General features: G+C 35.0%; 1 protein-coding gene across 1 annotated transcript in view; it reads right to left on the bottom strand.

The window, feature by feature from the left end:
* Window positions 1-77: 77 nt before the first annotated feature.
* The window catches only part of LOC106876762 (uncharacterized), a 34,993-nt gene continuing 10,802 nt past the window's right edge, over window positions 78-24,268 (bottom strand). Inside the window, exons 8-13 of the mRNA XM_089360779.1 lie at window positions 24,155-24,268; window positions 5,697-5,953; window positions 5,495-5,588; window positions 3,693-3,755; window positions 2,613-2,679; window positions 78-2,060 (exon numbers count right to left, since the gene is read on the bottom strand). The exon at window positions 24,155-24,268 is cut by the window's right edge and continues 6 nt beyond it. Coding sequence (XP_089216905.1) covers window positions 1,613-2,060; window positions 2,613-2,679; window positions 3,693-3,755; window positions 5,495-5,588; window positions 5,697-5,953; window positions 24,155-24,268 — 1,043 coding nt within the window. The 3' untranslated portion in view covers window positions 78-1,612. The remainder of the gene's footprint in view (window positions 2,061-2,612; window positions 2,680-3,692; window positions 3,756-5,494; window positions 5,589-5,696; window positions 5,954-24,154) is intronic.

The following is a 24,268-nucleotide window of genomic DNA, read 5'->3' as shown; positions in this document are numbered from 1 at the left end:
TGTATAATGAAAGAGTTCATCCAACACAACAAACATTGATAAAGAAATGAAATCAAAACTTCAAAACTAAAGAATTCCTCGCATTTTTAAAAACAAATTTTTGTATTTATTTATTTATTTACTTTTAAAAATTTTTCATCATATTAATTGCATTTTGCAGTCTGGTGGCAATGTGGAAGTAGGAAGTTAAAATTTCCCATTTACAAAAATGGATAATTGAAAGTCCTCCACGAAAATTTCGCAAAGCAATTGATAATTTGAGATATCTCAAGAGTCCAGAAACAAATACACTGCAACTTTTTTTTTCAAAATTAAGAAGAAATTCCTCAAATTTATCTGTATTCGTTGCTGAACCTACAGGATCTCATCCACAGAATACTGGCAAAATTTCAAATTTGTCCAGCACTTACATTTGAATTTGGGAACAATGTTTCATATTATTATTCATATTCATATTAGCTTCATATTACTAAAACTTTTTCCTGGAATTCGGAACAAAATTGGTTCACAGGAAAGATATTCATTCTTATTTATCCCTTCTTCCTGACTAGAAAAAAAAAATATACAAAAAAATACATGCAAACCAGTACTAAATAAAAAAAAAAAGAACAAAAGTAAATCAAGTTAACTAGAAGATAATTGGTTAAGAAACTATATTTTTTTCATAATATAAGTTTTTACAAAAGAAAGATAAAGAAAAGAATAAAATCAGGAGAAAAATGAAAAAAGGAAGAGAGAAAGAGACAAAAGAAACATCAATGCAGCAGCAAATGCTACATTTGGTTGCACACTGCAAGTTTTAATGGAACCTATTGAAGCCAGCCAGCAAGCAATGGTGAGGCTAAGGTATTGGAATTGCTTCCTAATATGTTGAGGGATGTCGAAAATTCTATTTCTACAAATTCTTTAGTTACTCCTATCCATATTAAACTTGAGTGGTATTTTTTATTTGCATATGCTATTTTATGGTTGATTCCAAACAAGTCGAGGGTGGGGTTAGTTTGGCGATATTTATTATTGTTTTATATGTTTGTTCTCTTTTACATATTAGAGGGTGTATAGGATTAAGTTATAATTTTTTAGAGCAGTTTTGTTTTTGATTTCTGGTTGGTGTGTTTTTTTAATTTTAACTTGGATTAGAAGTTGTCCTGTTGAGTATCCATATGAATTGATTAAGCAGATTTTTAGGATTATATATTTTGTTTGTTTTTTGGTTCAGTCTATTTTAGATAAGGTATGGATATATATATTAGATTATTTGATTATATTGGATAAATAAGGGTTTTGAAAACCTTTTGTAAGTGACCAATTCACTTGTAACCAATTATAAAAATGTAGCATTTAATTTTGGATTGCATGGCCAATGTTTTATATAAACTATTATAACATTTATGATTATAAATACTTGTTTATTCATAGGAGTGTATATATAATTGTGTGTGTGTGTGGTGTGGGCTGGTATTTGTTTTATTTTTTCAGTGAAAACATATTTAAAATATTCTATTAGGTTTTTGAAGTGTTGACGTTGAGGGTTGTTTTATGTATCTTTTTCTTTAGGTATAATTAGATTGAAATTTTAAGAAATAAAACCCTTTCAATTAGTTTATATTAATCACTTCTGGTAAGATTCCCTATCAGTATACGTCATTTCATTTTTACCTGAGCATAAATCATTTGCAGCTGAATTTACATAATATCCTTCATTCTCGGTGAAACATAAATCACTGTGAACAGTACCTGAGCCATTTTCATTTGAATATATATCATTTACATCTGAATATATATCCTTTTCAGCCATAAATATATCTTCTGCAACAGCATATATATTATCTTCACCTTTTGCAACTGAATATGCATCAATGGAATGCAATTTATTTTCCATCATGCAAGGATCACTTCTAATTGAATGTGCATCATTTTGGGGCAATATCTTTGTTGCTTGCTGTTTCAAGGTATTACTTGGTTGTGATTCCATCTCCTCTGGTAAACAGGTCTTTGTGGTACTCTTCTCAGTCATTTCTTCAGATGTCAAATTTGATCCGGATTTCTTGCACCTGCGTCTAAGAAAATGTTAGCATATTTAATTAGGCAACATGTGTGTGTGTAAGATTATGAAAGAATAGAGATTAGTGTTGTCTGCATAGGGAGTGTGAGCTGTGATAGAAGTCACGAGTAGGTTGTTAATGTTAAGAAGAAGAAATAACAGAATCCTCAGCACATGCAGTTATGAAAGCTTCCTGCCTGGGAGACAAGAGACACATGTATAACAGTTGAATTTGAATCTATGTTTAGCCACATGAAAATCATGAGTTGATCATGTGTGCAAACACATTGTCAGTCCTGTCAGCATCTCTTGCGTTTTGGTCATGTGATAGTCTAGCAGCATGACAAGGTCTTTCCGTGTGGAAAGACCCTACAAACATTCAAACTAGGGGTACAGTTAGAGTATAACTCCTTCCCTTCGTCCTTCCAGTCTTATATGTCTTGAAAATGGGAGATGAGCACTGCTCTTCGTCCTCTGACTCAGTACAGTAGAAATAGAGAAAAAAGTTAAAATAATAATGATACTCTAAAACAGTCTCAGTAGTAAGATGTAGTCTTATATTACATACCTGGTAACTATGATGCATAACATACAAAGAAGGACTATTGTTGGTATAAGAACACTGCATAGAATTACTGAAATGTTAAGAGAAAAATGGAATGCATTAAAAAGGAGAATTTGCTTGTTTGATTTTTGCTTCTTTTGTGGTTAAACATTTCAACAATTTGTAGCTTTTCTGTTACCTTTAATATTATTTGAATTCATTCAAACACCATGAATCATTTTAATCATCTTTCATACTGTATTTAGGAAGACAGCCATCTCAAATATTCTTTCTCTGGAGTCATTGTTCTGATGAACATCAACACAATTTGTTGCTTTGTCATGCTTTTGTGTCATCTCAGTCATGCACTGGCTGATAGGGAGAATAGGAGGGGAAAAGGATGACTATAGGTGAGGTGTTGAGGGAATAGTTAAAGTAGGGTGGTTAGAACACTTATTGTTGTGATAGTCAAAAGGGGACAATGCTGGATTGGTGTAATGGAAGGGACATGAGGAGGTGGAAGGGAAAGAGTAGTGTCAATGGTTAGTGAGAGAGAGATAGGGGAGAGTGAAAGCAAGCAGGAGAGAGAGAGAGAGAGAGAGAGAGAGAGAAGTGCATGATGGGATGGATTAGATAGAACAGAACCCAGTACTGTGGTGACTCTTCTTTGTTTTTGCTTTTAATTTGCAGTTAAATGCTACAGAGTAAATGATACAATACTAAAAGATACTGTATATTTCATGGTTCTCTGTGAACTTCCAGCTTCAATACTATTCTCAAACAATCATTTAATGTTCACATCTACAACTTGTATATAAAAATATACATACATACATATATCAAAATATACATGCATGCATATACATACATGTGTGTGTGTGTGGTGTGTGTGTGTGTGTGTGTGTGTGTGTGTGTGTGTGTGTGTACACATTCTTTTAGTCTTTTACTTGTTTCAGTCGTTTCACTGTGGCCAGATTGAACCACCACTTTTTAGTCGAAGAAATGTGAATATATCATCGATATCCAAATTGAAAAGGATGACTTTGGATGGCTGCTTACTTTACAGCATTATATTCTTAAATATATTGTATAATACACTCATACCTATTTTTCTTTGAGCTTTCTTATTCAGCTTCTTATGAGCAGAGGCTGAAGTATGAGCAGTATCTACAAATACAAAATAAAAAATGTAGTATCAGTATCTATAAAGACAAAAAAAAAAATAAATAAATAGATAAATGATATTATCCTGGGATAATTCTTTGTAAGTCTGATGCTTATTCTATCGGTGTCTTTTCCCGAACTGCTAAGTTACAGAGATGTAAACACACTAACATTAGTTGTCTCACACTCACACATAAAGATATACATAGCGACACCATTATTCAGACTCACTTGAATAAATATCTATCTCGTATACACTTCACCTGCACTTCTACCAATGTCATCTACTGCATCACTTGCTCTCTCTGCCCTTCTCTATACATCGGGCTGACCAGTTCGATTAGAGAAGATGTGAAATACACCATCAAATGCAAAACACACACACACACACACACACACACACACACACACATCTATCTGTGTGTATGTGTATATATACAAAAATGTATGAACTTGTATTGGTTGTTGACAGAGATGACACAATTCACAGAGGGATCTATGAAAGAATTAAAAAGGGAAAATATAATATCATCAGAAGATTGAGCTAAACAAGTCCTATCCTATGTATGGCCTGATGGATGAATATGGACAGAATGGAGCGATGGATGAAGAAGTTTAAAAAAGGCGGAACTAGCATTCCATATACACTGTAAATCAAAGAAATACACACCAAGAACTAATGCTGATGTATTTTCCCCTGAATCTATTTGGTCATTTTCTGTAGTAATTGTTATTATGTTCGAGGTACTGCTATTTGGATTATATGGAATATTTGGCTTCTTAACATGTTCTGGGTATTAAAAAAAGTTAAGCATATAAATCTTTTGCCTTTTACTAAATATATATACACACACATATATAGATACATATACATACATGCATATATATATATATATATATAGGTAAATTAAAATTTAGAGGTAATACTTGACAATTGTAAGCACCTGTGTATGCTAGCTAGTGGTTGCGGTGAAAGAATAAATTGTAAATCCAAAAATAACAACAAAACTACAAAGGATTCCGCGGTACACGTGTTTCAAGCTTTATATGTGTATAATTTACAATATAAAGCTATCCTCAGCCGCAAAATTATTTCTCTCCCAGGAAATTATACCACCTCGGCGTTAAAGTAGGAAGAAAGGTGTGATGTAAGAGGTGAAGATCCTTTCGGTATTCTGAATCGTGGCAAGGTATGGAAGGTTTTCGGAGGACCGGAGAGATTATATGTGGGTGGAGAATTATACGAGGTATAGTACTATACAGAATACCGAAAGGATCTTCACCTCTTACATCACACCTTTCTTCCTACTTTAACGCCGAGGTGGTATAATTTCCTGGGAGAGAAATAATTTTGCGGCTGATAGCTTTATATTGTAAATTATACACATATAAAGCTTGAAACACGTGTACCGCGGAATCCTTTGTAGTTTTGTTGTTATTTTTGGGATTTACAATTTATATATATATATATATATATATATATATATATATATATATACATATATATCTCTACATACATATATATATCTATATGCACATATGTATGTATGTATATATGCATATGTGTGTGTGTCTTACTCATGCATACATGGAAGATGAACGTTGCATGATGATGATTATGTATCATCTATGTTTTAAAATTCAAATAACTTCATATATTCTCCAATCATTTTCAACTGCATTTATTCCTTCATAATTATATTTATAGCTCATTAACTACATAGACATATGTTATAATTTACCTGTGGGATTTAGTTTACAGCCTTTTTCGTCGGCATCAGGGTTATCGAGTGTGCATCTATAATTAGCTGAAGTATTCAAGTTCATCAAATCAATCTGCAAAGAATTGAAATAAAAATGTAAAGCATGTAGCATGTAACACACACACACACACACACACACACACACACAGATTAAAAATAAGAATTCTATCCAAATACTTACTCTTTTCAATGTCCAACCAGATAGCAATCCATTCCAGAAATCTTTTTTAGTTTCATTTAATTTTAATCCTTTTACTGGATCAATTTGTGGAGTGGAAAAATCAAAGCTTGGTTGAGATCCCCTTTTACATTTATCTGCACAAGATAATCTATTTGAGAAAACACGTGTTTCATCATTGATTAATTGAACAGTGATATAGTTTGAGGTTCCAGACAAAAGTTTCCTTGGAATATAGAATTTGATTCTCCAGCAGTAACCTGAAACAAAGCACAATGAGATAATGTTTATTGCATAGATTGACTGTTTGTAATAATACTGTTTGTATACATTTTATCTTTTACTTCTTTCAGTCATTGAACTACGGCCATGCTGGGGCACCGCCTCGAAGGATTTTAGTTGAACAAATCGGTTGTTTAAAGCCTGGTGCTTATTGCATTGATCTCATTTGCCAAACCGCTATGTTACAAGAACATGAACAAATCAATACTGGTGGTCGAGTAGTGGTGGTGGGGCAAACACAAATGCAAAGACACACACACACAAACATACACACATATACATATAGGATGGGCTTCTTCGTTAAATCTACTCACAAAGCTTTGGTTGGCCTGGGGCTATAGTAAACGACATTTGCCCTAGGTGTCAAGCAGTAGGATTGAACTCAGAACCATGTGTGTGCTGGGGAAGTAAACTTCCTACTACATAACAACGTTTGCGTCTATATTTATAACTACTTAATAAATATTTTTGAGGTACAGGTGTGACTCTGTAGTGGTGAAGCTTACTTCCAAACCATGTGGGCTTGCGTTCCATCCCATTCACAGCACCTTGAGCAAGTTTCTTCTATTATAACCTCAGACTAATGAAAGCATTGTGAGTGGATTTGATAGATAGAACCTGAAAATAGCTCATCGTATATTTGTACGAATCTCCGTTGACAGTCTATTGGTGTCAAATAAAGTGTTAAATACTTATAGCTTGCAAATAAATAGCTCCAGTTCCTTGAAGCTACTGGATCTGTTGTGTATAAAAACAGATTGTCTACTCATTTCTCTAGGATGTAGACACTTCTGACAAGAACCCAATAAGTTTCAAAAATGGATTAAAGCAGTTTGTCATTCTTTTTCAATCTCCAATTTATGGATAAATTAACCCTGTATGTATGTATACTATGCAGATTACACCACCACCGCATACATATTTGTACGACTGAATGGACAAAAGTAAGAAAGAATTACTCAACACATTTCCTAGGAGTACATATATTAGTATCTAATAACAGTTTAATTCAGCTCAATGCAACTTAAAGTTTCGTAGGCGCTTCACACGAACCTAGCTTTTCAGGTTTAGGCATCCGAATGGAGTGGTGGAGGAAATTCAGCATGACTACTGGAGATTCGGCTGTTATTGGTCAATATGGGTCACATAGTTTTGTTGCATAAGGATGGAATAATCAGCGACATCGAATACACCAAGTAGAAAATGTACTTCTTGGACCACGTGTTGGACAGGATGTTTGTGGCATTTGGATGGGTGTTATGTGCAAGAATCTTAAACGAAACCAAATACCAGTGTGTGTGGGGGGAAGGGCATACCTGCTGTATGAGTGCGTGGATGTGTGCATGTGGTGAGTATGTATGTGTGCGTCTGTGTGTGTGCGCGCGCATATGCACTTGACCTGATGGCGTCAGCTCATTAATGCATGTGTACAAGTTACCTTGTGTATATGTGTGTGTGTGTATGTGTGTGTACATGTGTGCTCTCTTGGGTATACCTACTTGGGACATGCGGATGGGCTGTCAAGATTGATACTTAAATACAATGAACAGTTAGAGGACAGAGTAATAGTGGCATTAAAAGCTGAAATCGAAATAAAATACCTACTCTGCAACATAGTACACAAACTGCCCATCACTTCAGAGGAAATAAAAGTTAAAGCAGAGAAGGATGTGTTCTTAATAAAAATGAAAAAAATAGTAAAAGTCAGGAACAAATGCAAAAACTCCTGTAGCTGAGTGTAACAATTTCGAAATGGTATTCGATATGTGATGACATACTTATGTGATGACATACTTATGCACACTCAGCGGGTTGTAATACCTGTTTCTTTGTAAAATCGTATGCTAAAAGAATTCCACATGGGATCTCCAGGAATCACGAAAATGAAAGCACTGATGAGGAGCTTATGTTTACACGCCAAATATGGATCAGGGTGTTGAAAAATCGGTGAAAGCCTGCATAATCGTTTGCATGCAGGACAAAATGCTTAGTGGCCTTTTGGTTGTTTTTATGTTCTGAGTTCAAATTTGGCAGAAGCAGACTTTACTTTTCACCCTTCAAGGGTCAATGAAATAAGTACCAGTTAAGTATTGGGGGCTGATGTAATAGATTTGCTCCATCCCCTAAAATGTCAGGCTTTGTGCCTATGGTAGAAAGGATCATACAAGAGTGGGTGGAAGTAATGAGGGTGGATCTTGGAAAAGAGATAAAGACAGTGGTAACAAGGTGTCAGGGTGGGCTCTGGAGTGAGAAGAACAACAGGGGTGGACAGATAGCAATTTCAAGTATGTATGGAAAAATGGAGAGAGAGAGAGAGAGAGGTGGGATGCTTTTCAAAAGACTGAAGTAGATAACAGAGACATTTTTAGAATGTACGTAATACTACCACTTAACTTTTGACTTTTGGCTATTCTGTTCATTGAGACCAACTTTGCTTTTCATTTGCTTGAGGTTGATAAAAGAAAATTACTAGTCAAGATTAGGGAACTGGCAGAATTGTTTGAGAATTGGATAGGCTGCCTTCATGTATATGTTCTAGCACTGTGCATTTCGAACCCAAATTCTACCTCTTCAGGGAAAAATAGTGACACATCTGCCAGGATTTGTAGCCAATAGATAGTAACTGCAATTTGGGGAAAACAATGGGAATGTAAGGAATTGTAATTTCCCGAATTTGATATCTCCATATGTTTATTAATATTTTGCTAAGATTGAAGCAGATGATAGTACAAGATTATAGAAATAAACGATATCCGATTTGGCAGCACACTGCAAATATGCTTAAAGCATATATTATTCTAATACATACCTTTTGGCATTCGATTGTTCTGTATTTGTAGATCTTTTGCACTCTTGGAATGTTTATTCTGATCCTCATTGCCTAGAGAATTATTGATAATTAGTGTCAGAAATTGGACAAAAAACTTAAATTCATTTGATGGAAAATTTATATTATTTGAAAGACTGCTGAGGTTCAAAGTTCAAAGATTTTCTGAATATTAGTTGTATCTTTCATGTCAATGGTTGTTATTAACTGTAGTATTAGGCTATTGATCCAGATATTTAAACAGAATCTTTATTTTTCATATGTTACTTGTTTCAGTCTTTAAACTGCAGCCATGCTGGGGCAATTCTTTGGAGAATTTTGGTCAAAGGAATGAAGTCCGATATTTAGTTTTTCATTTTAAGCCTATTACTTATTTTATAAGTTCTTTTTTGCTGAATTGGTAAGGTATGGGGACATAAACAAACCAACATGTGTTATCAAGTGGTGGTGGGGACAAACAGACACACACACACACACATATGTATGCTTTGCACAGCCTCTCACACTCTCACACATATACACACGTCTACACAAACACACATACACATACACACACAAGCTCATATAATTTTAAGCTCACACAAACATACATTCACATGCACTTGCTCCCATTCACACATAGATACTCACACATATCATTCTTACATACACACAGGTGTATGTGTTCAACCAGGTCACCGTTATTATCTCCCCTCCACTCAGCCTCTTTTTTTTTTTTCTAGTCATTTCATCATGTTAAACCGTTAATTCTAACACATTTCATTTCTCTCTAAATTTTTTCCGTCTCTCTCCATTGTTTTTCCTCTTTCCATTAAAGAGCAAAGCTCAAAGCATCAGAGACTTATCCACTCAACCTGAGCATCAAATTAATACATCTACTTATTGTTCCCTCACATGTCTTTGTCTTTTGTCTTCTTTACATTTGAACTATATATATATATATATATATATATATATATATATATATATATATATATATATATATATATCGATTTAAATAAGAGCTCAATACTGATCCATTGAAAATACTTTATTATGATGACCTATGACCATTTCGATGTAATATCCAGATCGATTCATGCATATTATAAAATATCGGATACTACATCTCCTCAGGGTCTTATTAGTAGAAGGCATCTATTCATATTATCTGCCTTCTGCTAATAAGACCCTGAGGAGATGCAGTATCCCATATTTTATAATATGCATGAATCGATCTGGATATTGCTTCGAAATGATCATAGGTCATCATAATAAAGCATTTTCAATGGATCAGTTTTGAGCTCTTATTTAAATCGATATAAATACAAAAACTCACTTGTGAGTATTTTGCTATGTTTGATAACAGATACAATATTTTTGCCAAATTTTGGTATAAATATATAAATACACACACACACACACACACACACACACATATATATATATATATATATGTATGGTGATGTAAACAGGAAGAACAGAACTTAGAGTATGACTATATGCACATCTTTATTAATATTTAGCAGGACTTTCCTGCATTGGCTTTTATCAAGCTTGCCAGTGCATGAAACTCTCGGCTCTTGCATCAGTCTGTTGCTTTCTGCTAAATATTAATAAAAATTCATATATATATATATATATATATATATATATATATATACATATATATATATATATATATATATATATGTATGTATATATATGACAGGCTTCTTTTAGTTTCCATCTTAGAAAAATAACAAGTGCTTAGTTTGATTTGTTCAACTAAAATCTTTCACGGAAGTGCCCCAGCATGGTCACACTCCAATGACTGAAACAAGTAAAAGAAAAAAGATAAAAAGTAAAAGATATATATTGTGTTGGAACACAAGTTTGTACCATGTTTTGAAGTAAAATTCAAAAGGATTCTTTAGATATTTGTACAGATTTCAATTGTTCCACTGCAATTCATGATCTTTGACGTAGCTTCATGATTCCACATTGTTGTAAACAATCCATTCTTTTTAACAACTGTAACTGTTCTTTTCAAAAAGAGGTAATTTTTGATGCATTCGAACAGAGAATTGTAGATGGAAATGTGGTTCATTACTTTTTGTTTTCTGTTAAATTATAAAGCACCAAAACACCATGGCAATTTACATATCCAAGTACTTTTATGGCCTTAACACTCATATGTGGAGCAACTCTGCAATGCTTCGTGTTGTATGACCTGGATTACTTATGATTAGCATTTCAGTTTGATTCATCATCAAGGACTGAAGGCCTGCTGAAACATTCACAGTCTTTCAGATCAAGATTCACATTCTTAAGCCTAGCGAACCACATATGAACAGTCCCAGCTACAGCACCATTTCCATAAACTGCACATTTCACTTTTTTGTTATTTATACAGTGATTTGTTTTACATTCCAGAAACAAAATAGTATCAAACGATGAAAATGTATCTCCTTTTCCTTCATTTTCTCTTTTACTACAAAAGTAGTACCAATGAACTATACACACAGTGCGAGGCCCAATTAGGGAATTATCAATGGGGCACTCCATTCCACAAAAGCTGAAGATTGGGGTTTTCTGCTTTGTGTACTATACCAGTCCCAGCCAAAATGTGTTGAGAATTTATGGCTCCATCATTGGCCACAATGATATAATAAATTCATTATAACGTCCTCTGCTTGATCATGTGCGTGGCGCTCTCTCTTGACACTGAGGCCAATTTGAATGAATCTATCTAATTGGCTGAAAACCAGCCATGCACAGAATAATCATATAAAAGGATGTGTTGAAATGATTCATTTCAGAATATATATATTTGTATCATATGCTTCCGTCACATGAAAAATGAAATCAGGTTTAAATATTATCAACTGATAAACAGTATGGACTATTGTTCAAACCCAGTATACACACACTCTAACCTCTCATCATCTAACACATGCTCACCTCCTCCAATGTCCCCTTCCCTCTCAAAGATTCCTTGTTTTGCAAGTTACTTGGTGACCCTGCCAGTGCTGGTGCCACTTAAAAAGCATCCAGTCCACACTGTAAAGTGGTCAGCATTTGAAAGAGCATCCAGTTGTAAAAACCATGCCACGAACTGACCTCTTGTATGCTGGTGCCACATAAGAAGCACTCAGCTTACTCTGTGAGGTGGTTGGTGTTAGGAAGGGTGTCCAACCCAAAATCTATGCCAAAATAGACACAAACATATAGTGGAGTCGCTTGCCTGGTGAGCTCCTATTAAACTGTCCAACCCATGCTAAGATGGAAGGCAAATGTTAAATGACAATGATAATGATGATGATATATATAAATATACACGCGCACACAATCAAACACACACACGCGCGTGCACACAAAAACACACATACACACACAATCATGATAATGCAGCTGAAATATTATATTGTAACATTATATAAAACTGAAATGAATCGTTGTCTATGTTTTGATGAGATGAAAATTATTGTTTCAAGAATTCATGAAGGAAGTTACAAGTTAGAATACTTACTGTAAACTATTTGCAGGAGACAAAGTAAAATGAAAATGCAATTCATAATCTGAAAGTAAACAAAATATTTGAATGACTTTTTAAAAATAGAGAAAATATATCACTTTTTATTGAAAGTCAGAACAGTTACTCAAAATTTCCCATTACAAATATTATCTAAAGAAGAAATTAAACTCTTGGAAAATGGGTTAAAATTTAAAGCGAAATCGTGATGGCACCTGTGCCCAGTGTCGCCTTTCTGGCACTTGTGCCTGTGGTATGTGTAAGGACTTTTGAGCAAGATCATTGCCAGTGCCCCTGGACTGGCTCTCATGCGGGTGGCACGTAAAATACACCATTTTGAGCGTGGCCGTTGCCAGTACCGCCTGACTGGCCTTTGTGCCGGTGGCACGTAAAAGCACCCACACTCAGCAGAAAGTTACAAATTAAATCAGCAATAGTTGATCAAACATAGTATTATGAATAGTGGCAATGTTTCACATAGTTTTAGAATTTTGTTCCCTTTCAGAAAACTTTAAAATTTTAATCTTTCTATCGCTATATCATCAAATATAGATCTTTTTATATTTTTGAAAAGGACACTTTTTCAGATGACCAATTTCTCTGAAATGTATGGAAATGAATAGTTTCAAAGGAACTAGTATGATTATTGAATATTGTAGTCATTCAATAATTGTCCCCTCCATTTTGAAGGATCTAGTATAATTATTTAATACTGTAATATTCTTTTTAATGAGAAATACAATATAACAGTTTCATGTGACTAAAGTTATAATGTACTTTACTGTGTCCTTCATTTTAATAAGTATGAATCATATTGCAATTAAGTTGAGTTTTGTTCATTGTTTTCATAAACATGACATTTGTTTTACATGAATGTAACTACAGTTTTATTATTATCTATGAATTCTATTGTGTATTATACTTTTTATATTCAATTTCAAGTGCAGCTTGCAATTGTTAGTATAATAATATACTATGTATGTCGGAATGACATACTAAATTCACACACATAGCTTTAGTCAACCAAAGTAAAGCAGAAGACACTTGTCCAAGGTTTCATGCAATGAGACTGAACCCAGAACAATGTGGTTGGAAAGCAGACTTCTTACCACACAGCCACACCTGCTCTTGTAGTCATTAATGGAAACATTGTGTTGGTAAAGAATACAAATCAAAAATTGTTGTCCTTTGAAGAATAAAAAACAAAAACATTTAAATAGCGGCTCTTTCAAAGTGCAAAAAAAAAAATGAAACCAGTAAGGATGGAACCAGTGAAATATCCTTCAAACTTCCTTAACATGAATGACAAGGGGTTTACAGAAAGTGTAAACAACATCACAGAGAGGTTGTCCCCTTGGAAAATACCTTTGCAATACTGTATTCTATCAGTGATAATGCAGTCACTCTTTGTTTAATTTCAAGATGGTGGCCCACGATGAAGTCAGGTCAGCTATGGCATTGACTATGCTCACGGGAACTTTAGCAAGTTGAAGGGCTCCTAGCTTCCTTGAGTAGGGAACAGAGTCAAAGTTGTTTTTGTAGTCTAGCCACATTTAAACTAGGTTCCTCCTATGCTCTCGCACCCCTGACATCACAGTTCTGTTGATTAACAAATTGCTCAGCAATCTGCAGACTCCATTTTTCCCAGCTGCTTGTTCTACTGTGATGATGTTATTGGTTTCACAATGGTCCTGGAGGAAAAGGTTTAAGCATGCTGTGTGTATCTTATACATTAAGTTCTGGCATGCACTTGGCCAGTAATTTTTTGCCGTGTGGATGGTTCTGTATTTGGGGATCAATTTTGTCTCTGCCAGAGCTAACCAGTGTGGTATGCTACTGTTCCCATTGAGATCTTGCTGGTACAAATTGATAAGATATGATCGGTAGAAGGTTAGCTTCTTGTACCAATATCCAACAATGAAATCTCTTCCCGGTGCTTTTCCATCCTAGAGTTTCTGGATTGCAGTTGCAAGAGTTTCACCATCAATGTTGTATGTCTTGGATGTAACGCAGGAGCAGTAACTTCTTCGGATTTCTTCCAGCCAGAGAGCATCTTGGTTAAACACCTTCTCCTTGATCCAGATTCTCTTCCAGTTACTTCAGCCAGTAATGTAGTATGGCTGGCAGGAACTATGAATCTGTTGGTATGTCGCTAGCTGCGAAAACATGTGGTGGTTTTACATCATGTTTGTATGTATGTATACTAATGTGTATGTGTAGTAATGCCTGCGCATGCGTAGTCTTACGCATGCGTAGAATTAAACAAGCAAGCATTTCCCGCTCAATTCATTCTCTTTCTCGCTGGCCAGCGATTGAGCATGGACGTATTAAAGCTGTCTCTCTACATCTTTCGGACTTACACTCGACAGCTCGCTCGCAACTGCATACCCACGTCCCAACAACTATGCTCATACACACAGAAGCTGTAACAACAAGAACTAAAGATGTATATATTTACCACCTAAATAAAATGTTGTTTAAGTTGTTTAGTCTGGAGTTCAGCGTTCCGTTATATTTTAATTTTATAGTAGGAAGTCAGGTATACAATCTAAAGATGTATAACCCACTTTCTACTAAATATGTATGTATACATACACACATACAGAGCACTCTGAGATGAGTGGGAGGGAGAAAGGAAAGAAGCCTCAAATCAAAGACCTAATCTAAACGTGAGCAATATCGTGGACTCCAGTGAAAGCACCTAAAATGGCAAGCAGTGATGTTAAATTGGATAACAGATTAAGATTGTCAACCAAACAGGACTATGACAAGATTTGAACTCTTTGTTTAATTTGGTTCCTCCAACACATCGAGTTGAACAAATGCCAAAAAGCACTTGATCCAATGTTTTTGCTGTTCTGCTCATCCATCACCCTGGATTAGTACTTCGTTTATCAACCCCGAAAGGATGAAAGGCAAATTCAACCTGTCATAAATATATGCCATAAAAATGCATAAATTACTATTTTTCAATAAATTTTGGATTTTTCCAAGTTTGTTCCAAGAAGAAATAATAATTAATACACTAGCATGGCTGTGTGGTTAAGAAGCATGCTTTGCAACTCTTTGGTTTTGGATCAGTCCCACTGTGTGGCACTTTGGTCAAGTGTCTTCTACTACAGCTCTGAGTGAATTTGGTAGACAGAAATTGTGTAGAAGCCTGTTGTCTAGATGTATGTGTGTGTGTGCGTGTGCATTTCTGTTTGTCCCTCCACCATTGCTCAACCGTGAATGTTGGTTTGTTCACATCCTCATAACTTAGTGGTTTGGTGATAAAGACTAATAAAATAAGTACTGGCGTTAATTTGTTTATCTAAACCAGTGGTTCTCAACCGAAGTCTATATGGCCCTTTAGGGTCCATATAATATTTTAGGGGCCCAAGAAACAAAATAGAAAATTGGGGATCCCCAATAGCAGTTTAAGGGCCCCTGAAAAAATTTTGCTTTATCTGTATGTATTGCAAGAAACAGCTGGGTGTTTTTTCTTTAACATTTTATATGGTTCAACCTACTCAAGTTAATGTGTGAAAAACAAAATAGGAATTTTAAAAGAAGTTTCTATAAAACTAGTTTTTGAACATTGAATAGTAATGAGATGGGGGTCAACTAGAATAAAATAGTTATGAAAGGGGTCTGTAGATAAAAAATGGTTGAGAACTCCTGAACCCTTTAAGGTTGTGCCACAGCATGTTCTATATTTCAATGGACAAAACAAGCAAAAAATAAACGATAAAAAGAAATAAATGGAGGAAATAAGGAGCCACAACTTACTGGTTAATTAAAAATATAATTTCCACAAGTGCAGCAACGACTCCGAATCAATGCAGCGTCAAGCTAAACGTTGTTTTTTTTTTTTATAATTTTGATCCTTTATATTCTGATTCCAAATCTTGTTGGGATCAGTTTGTTTGTTAGTTCTTTCGTTGGTTTGATAAACTAATTCCAATGAAGAGTGTAGAATCAATATGTATAAGCTATACAGTGACTTCTTATATTTTGGGGTTTGTGTCTAAAGTGAGATTTAATATATTTTGTCAATAAGATTCTATGTTCCTTTCTGTGTATAATTTTAGTGTATTGGTGTGACTTTAAATACTTGTGTGCATGCGTTTGTGTACGTTATGTAGATAATTATTTATAAATATAGGTATATATATATACATACATACATACATATGTGTGTGCCATAAAAATGGGCATATGTGTGTATGCATGCGTAAATAATTCACTTGAATAGTAACTGAGAGCAGGAAGTTCTTTAAAACTTCACTTCAAAACCAATCCTTAGCATTCTTTGTTTTTTTTCTCTCTATGATTTACAAATCTCCCAAAGATGTTCCTGTACAATACTTACTTGTTTAACATTTTATTTATTAAGGCGGCGAGTTGGCAGAAACGTTAGCATGCTGGGCGAAACGCTTAACTTTATTTCGTCTGTCTTTACATTCTAAATTCAAATTCCACCGAGGTCAACTTTGCCTTTCATCTTTCGGGGTCAATTAAATAAGTACCAGTTTTGCACTGGGGTCAATGTAATTGACTTAATCCCTTTGTTTGTCCCATCTATGTTTAGTCCCCAGCAGGCAATAATGAAATAAATATTTTATTTATTTAAGACAGCGAGCTGGCAGAAACATTACCGCGCCGGGTGAATTGCTTAGTGGTATTTCGTCTGCCGTTACGTTCTGAGTTCAAATTCCGCCGAGGTCGACTTTCCCTTTCATCCTTTCGAGATCGATAAAATAAGTACCAGCTACGCACTGGAATCGATGTAATCGACTTAATCCCTTTGTCTGTCCTTGTTTGTCCCCTCCAAGTTTAGCCCCTTGTGGGCAATAAAGAAACAAGAAATATTAACACACCAGGTGAAAGGCTTAGCAGTATTTTATCTGTCTTTATGTTCTGAGTTCAAATTCTGCTGAGGTTAACTTTGCCTTTCATCCTTTCGGGTTCAATAAAATAAGTACTAGTTGCGTACTGGGGTCGATCCAATCATCTGGCCCCCTCCCCAAAAATTTCGGGCCTTGTGCCTAGAATAGAAAAGAATATTTTATCTATTCAGAAATTGTCTGTTGCCACTAAAAACAATGGAACTATTATGATGATGTTAGCCATAAAACAAGTCAATAAAACAAGTCAACTTCATCGACCCCAGTGTTCAACTGGTACTTATTTTATCAACCCAAAAAGGAAGGAAGGCAAAGTTGACCTGGGTAGAATTTGAATTCAGAACATAAATATGATTGAAATGCTGCTAACCATTTTGTCTGCTGTGCTATCAATTCTGCCATCTTGCCACCCGATTGTTAATGTTAATATTAACATCATTCTTAAGATAATGTAAACAAACTCATATTCATGCATAACCTTTTTGGTAAGCAGAGCAGTTTCTACCAGGTCATAGTGAAGGTATACTCATCCAGTAATTCTATGGTTGTATGGAAGACAATATTTCTCAGGACATTCACAATAAGTCTATAAGATTTTTACCTCTTTTTTTAAGAACTTGATTGATGTATTTATTTTTGCTGCTGTTTTTTAACAGATACTTTCTAAGTAAAATCATATGATTCTTAAAGGTTTTCTGGATTCCTTTTAAGCCTCTTGCTTTCTTGTCTGCAATAGACATTTAAGAGCAGATTCAAACAACACATATACTCTTTCAAATTTATTGATGGAACATAGAACCACCATCACCTCTCTCCCACATTATGTTTGAAACATAAGGGACAAGTTCAAAATGTTCCAATGGCCTGGAGCATGCTAAATATTGCATCCACTATATCCTCCAATCCCACCCCTGCCCCAAAATAAAAAGATGAAAAAGTTTTTCCAAGCCACAGGTTCACAATGCCAGTTTCCTGGATTCTGGAACATGTCTGTTCCTTCCCTGGGTGGGACATTGGTCTGTTGCAGGATTACTCATTTTTACCAGCTGAGAGGAGTGCAGCAATGTGAAATGAAGTGCTTTGATTAAGAACATAACACATCACCTGGTCCAGGAATTGAAATCAGAATCTCATGATCACGAGTGCAACACTCTACCATGAAGCTACACACTTCCACTCTCTATATATCAATATGGTACAAATGTATGTTATAATTATTGGAGAAATTTTATACCCTAATTCAAGAATCAAGGTCACTGTATATAAGATTTAAAATTTGAAGACACTGCAAACACAGGGCAAAATGCGACAAAAATATACTTGCAAACCAGCTAGCCGCCATTGGTTCTGATAAATTCACAGAAAAAAAAAACAAAGTCACACTTATAGTGATTATTTTTTTATTTTGAATTGTGAAAAGAATATAAATGTAACAAAAGTGAAAAAAAGGTTGGGAAGTACTGGTTTACAGGAGGTGAATTTCTAACTAAAAAGTATTAGTGACACAAAATGTCTAAAAATCCCTCGCTGAAGAAAATTCTCTAGCGATATATGATAAAGAAGGCAGGTTTTTTTGGTTAGAAATTACAGCTCAATGTTTATTGTTTTGATTCTGAAGTGAATTTAAAGCGTGAGTGTGAACGAGACAGAGACTTTTGCTAGAAACAACAGTTCAATTTAACATTGTCACAAATATGAAAACCAGTGTTAAAGCTCTAACAATGAATATTATAATATTACTCTGCTTGTTCCTGTCTGTTTTTGTCTGTGTGTCACATTTAAGGTCATCAAAGGAAGTTATAACTCAAATGTAGAAGTATACATAACAAAAGAGAAGAAGGGAAGAAAGGGAAACAACGAAATGGGAATAGTAGGATCAGTGAAAAAATAAAATAAGGAAAATATAATAACCAAAGAAGCTTGAGCTAAAGGAGTTCTATCTTATGGATCTTTATCTATTTGGGTAGCAAGCAGGATGGTAGAATATGAGAGATAATTGGTGTCATATAAATGTCCAGATTTTAAGTTAGAACTAATTTAAAGAAACAGTTTTGCGAGTAAATTTTTAAACTAGCAAACGTTCTGTTTGGATAAACCAAATGTAGTGCGATTCAAAACAGTATATTATTATATAAATCTGGTTATAATGACCAACCCATGTATGTAAAAGTTAAATCAAAGAAAAGTACATTTGGGAAATACATTCCAAAAGGATTTATGAATAGTGTATATAGCATATTATAAGGACTGTAACTAAAATAAAGCGAAAGTTGGCATAACTTTTTAAGTAACTGACATAGGTCATTCAAATTGCATATGTTGACACAATGACACTTCTATAGTAACGCTTCTTCCTTGTATTATTCGTCTTCACTAAGGCAGCAATCTGGAAGAATTTTTAGCTGACTGGACAAAATACTTAGCAGCATTTTGTCCATCTTATGTTCTGAGTTTAAATGTTGCATGAGTTGACTTTGTCTTTTTTGGTTGATGAAATAAGTACCAGCTGTGCATTGGGATCAATCTAATCGACTAGACCCACTCCCTTAAAATTTCAGGTATTGTTTCTATAATAGAAAGGATTATTCTTCTTGGTTGTAAACAAATAATAGGATTCAAAAAGAAATAGTGTATTGTTACTGAGTTCTTGAAAAAGTGGAGCTGCAGGCTGAGAAGGCTACAGGTTGTTGACAGAGATGGCACAATTCACATTTCTGTCCATATGACACAATTCACATAGCGATCACTGAAAGAATAAAAAATAAAAAAATATATGGACAGATGGATGAATATGGACAATAGGAATAATTGTTTCAATTCATCACTTATAGCATAAAGTCAATCAAATTTAATTTAAGTAAATCAGTTTCGTTAATTATTATAAGCCAAAATCTCATCAGGGAAGAATATACAAAGAGATTTATATATAACATATGGAAAATATAACGAGAACATTAAATAAGCCATCAAGAAAATACAGTGTACCAATACAATTAATATATAATATAAAAATATATACAGTTATAAAAATAATTATTGTCATCAATTAATTTCAACAACGATAATGTTAATGCATACATACCCTTGCAAAAATACAATAAATGGTTATATATAAAAAAAAAACAATAGACAGGTTATTAAATTATGGGAGTAGAGAAGTGAAATCATTAGGTATTTCATATATAAACATATATATATATATATACACATGTACACACACACACATACAGATATAAAATTAAGTATGGTTAATTTACTAAATTAATTAAATTAATTAAAATTATTAATCAATTAGAAAATAAAGGTAAAGTATTTTTAAAAATCTGTGACAGAGATTAACAAGATCCTGTACAGCTAACTTTTTAACATTCAAAGGGTAACATATAAGAACAGTTTCATTCATTAATTATCTTCTATCTTATCTTCGTTTATTCTAAACATCCCTTAATGATTTTACTATATATTCTTTGTTGTGTCTATCTCTATTCCTCCGCGTCTAACTTTTCTGTTCTTTTACTTGAATCTTTCTATGATAGCGCATTTATGCATCGTTGCCAACGTCGCCTCCCTGGCACTTGTGCCGGTGGCATGTGTAAAGGCATTCGAGCGAGATCGTTGCCAGTGCCGCTGGACTGGCTCCTGTGCAGGTGACATGTAAAATACACCATTTTGAACGTGGCCGTTGCCAGTACTGCCTGACTGGCCCTCGTGCCAGTGGCACCTAAAAGCACCCACGATGATGATGATGATGATGACATACATACATATATATATTGCTTGCTAACTACATAGACATATGATATAATTTACCTTTGGGATTTAGCTTACAGCCTTTTTCATCAGCACCAGGGTTACTGAATGTGCAGCTATAGGTAGCTGAAGTATTCAAGTTCATCAGATTAATCTGCAAAGAATTGAAATAAAAATGTAAACCATGTTGCATGTAACACACACCCAACAAACACATACACACACACACACACACACACACACATATATATGTATATTGTCCTACTCATGCATGGACACTGATGATGATATATATATACATATATACTAGCAGAAATAACCAGCATTGCCCAGGTTAAAGGAATTTAGCTATCTTATTTTCTGAACAGTGAAGGTAAATCCTTCTAGATGGGGCCTATTGTATCTATTGTGGGCCCAGGAGAGTCTGCTTTTCCTGTCAATACTGTTGTTGCTCTCTAGCTTATGGGATATGTACCCATGCATTGCTTTTTGCTGGTATGCTGCCTGCTTCTCCTTCAAGCTTCTATTTAAGTTGGCCAGTCCAGCCTCCATTGGTTTGCATAAGACTGCTGGATTCTCAGAACACCTACTCAGTAGTTCTCCAACTATGATAATGTTGTTGCTCTTCCTTTTGAGTATGCATGGAATGTACTCGTTTCTTTCTTTACTGTTCAGCTAGTGTTATCTGAGTGATACAATGCGAATTCCAAAGGTTGTTTGGACTGACCTTATGCCTCTACCGCCATCTCACATGTATCCTATCAGTGTTGCTCTTATTGCTGTTTTACTGGCTTTAGTCACAGCACCAACGTATGCTACATTCTCATCGATTCCGAGGTACTTGTAGATTTCATCGTTAGAAATTGGGGAGATAGGCAAGCCGTTGGTATTCATGTTCTCTGTCAGGACAATAATCTTTCCTCAATTGACTATCACATATAAGCATTTATCTAGCTTAAACTCGATTCCTATATCTGGTGTAGCCTTGGCATTTGGTTAACAGGGCCGACAAGGGATACACTGCCAATACAAACAATATTACAGATAAAAAAAAAAGCTATTACCCTGGAATATGTTTGTTGATAGCTTAACTCTGTTTGTAACAACAGGTGTTGCTTTAGTAGCTATCATTGATAACTGTGTGGACCATGCAGTGGTCAGCCTTTCAATTGCATTCACTGTAGCAGCTGATACCAGAGCAAGGTGTAGTGATCTATGCATACGTATGTATGCATGTATGTATGTATGTATATGTATGCATGTGTTTGTATGTGTATGTATGTCTATTACTTTGTGAGAGAGAGAGAGAAAGAATGGGAAGGAGAGAGAGATGATTGCATTCCATATTAAAAGGAGATATTTTCATATCCTTGTATTTATGTACCTGTTTCAATGCCTGAATTGAAAGTAGTGTGAGAAAGTAGCCAAAGAGCTCAATACTGATATGTTATTACCTGAATCGAAAATAGGAACTTTTAAGTAACATGATAATGCTGCAAAATCACACACATGCATACACACATATCATGCACACACACACACAAGCACATCCACACACACACATACATACACACCCACACATACGGATTAAAAATGAGAATTCTATCCAAATACTTACGCTTTCCAATCTCCAACCAGATGTGAATTTTTTGAAGAAATTTTTTACCGTTTCATTTAATTTTAATTCTTTTACTGGATCAATTTGTGGGGTGCAAAAATCAAAGCTTGGTTGAGATCCCCTTTTACATTTTTTTGCACAAGATAATTTCTTTGAGAAAACACGTGTTTCATCATTGATTAATTGAACAGTGAAATAATTTGAGGTTCCAGAAAAATAATTGCTTGAAATGTAAAATGTGATTCTCCAGCTGTAATCTGAAACAAAGCACCATGAGATAATGTTTAATTACATAGATTGACTGTTTGTAATAATACTGTTTGTATACATTTTTTTACTTCTTTCAGTCATTGAACTACGGCCATGCTGGGGCACCGCCTCGAAGGATTTTAGTCGAACGAATCGGCTGCGGTACTTATGGTTTGAAGCCTGGTACTTAATGTATCAATCTCTTTTGCCAAACTGCTACATTACAGGAACGTGAACAAACCAATACTGGTGGTCGGGTAGTGGTGGTGGGACAGACACAAACACAAAGACACACACACACACCTTTTTTGTATTTTCACTCGGTATCAACTTATCAAAAACAGATCTGACCTTTCTAGCAAACATCAATTGTGCAGCTAACATTCCTGACTGTGTATTCAGGTTAGATGTTACTCGGTACACTCGGTACATTTGTTGGAGTGCAAAATCGTTATTGTTTCATTATATGCCTTTTTCAAAATCTTGAAAATGTCGACAAAACACTGTTAAATTAGAGCATTCATCGTCTACTCTAATCTGTAGGCACGCGTCAGAGAGATCCAATTTAGAAAATATCTTGCCACCATTTAATTTCACAAAAATATATACAGGAAAAGCCTGCAGCCCATCAAGAATCACTGCTGAGGTGCTTAAAACATCTGGTGGTGTGGGTTATGGCCTAGTCACCCGTATTGTAAACCAGGTAGTTCATGATGGAGTCATACCCAATGACTGGCGTAGCAGCACCATAGTCAACTGCTACAACGGTAAAGGTGATGCTTTAGATAGAAATAACTACAGAGGTATCAAACTGCTGGATCAGGTGATGAAGGTTACGGAGAGGGTCATAGCCCAACTAATTAGGGAGAGAGTCTGCTTAGATGAGATGCAGTTCGGTTTTGTGCCAGGTAGAAGCACCACTGATGCTATATTCCTGGTATGGCAACTGCAAGAGTAATACCTTGCCAAAGATAAACCCCTATATTTGGCTTTTGTGGACTTGAAGAAAGCCTTTGATAGGGTCCCTCGATCCCTTATCTGGTGGGCGATGCAGAATATAAAATAATGCATTGTTGAACATACTGATCCCCAAGTCTTTTACTGCCTGTGACTCTGGGATTGTAGTGCCTTCGTGTCCTATATATGCAGGCTGTAGTGCATTTGTGAGTTGATAGTGCAGTGCTTGGTAGTGCAGGGGGAAAAATATAATATCAGAAGAAGATTGAGCTAAACAACTCCTGACCAATATAAGGACAGACAGATAAATATGAACAATGTGGAGAGATGGATCAAGAGGTTTATAGAAGGGGGAACTAGCATTCCATAGACATTGTAAATCAAAGAAATACATACCAAGAACTGATGCTGGTGTATTTTCCTCTGAATCTATTTGTTTATCTGCTGTAGTAACTGTCATTATGTTCAGGGTACTGCCATATGAAGTATATGGAATAGCTGGTTCCTTAG

This window comes from Octopus bimaculoides, chromosome 12, assembly GCF_046866305.1.
Source record: "Octopus bimaculoides isolate indiv1 chromosome 12, ASM4686630v1, whole genome shotgun sequence".
In the NCBI taxonomy this organism is placed as follows: Eukaryota; Metazoa; Mollusca; class Cephalopoda; order Octopoda; family Octopodidae; genus Octopus; species Octopus bimaculoides.
This window is presented reverse-complemented; position numbering and strand designations above follow the sequence as displayed.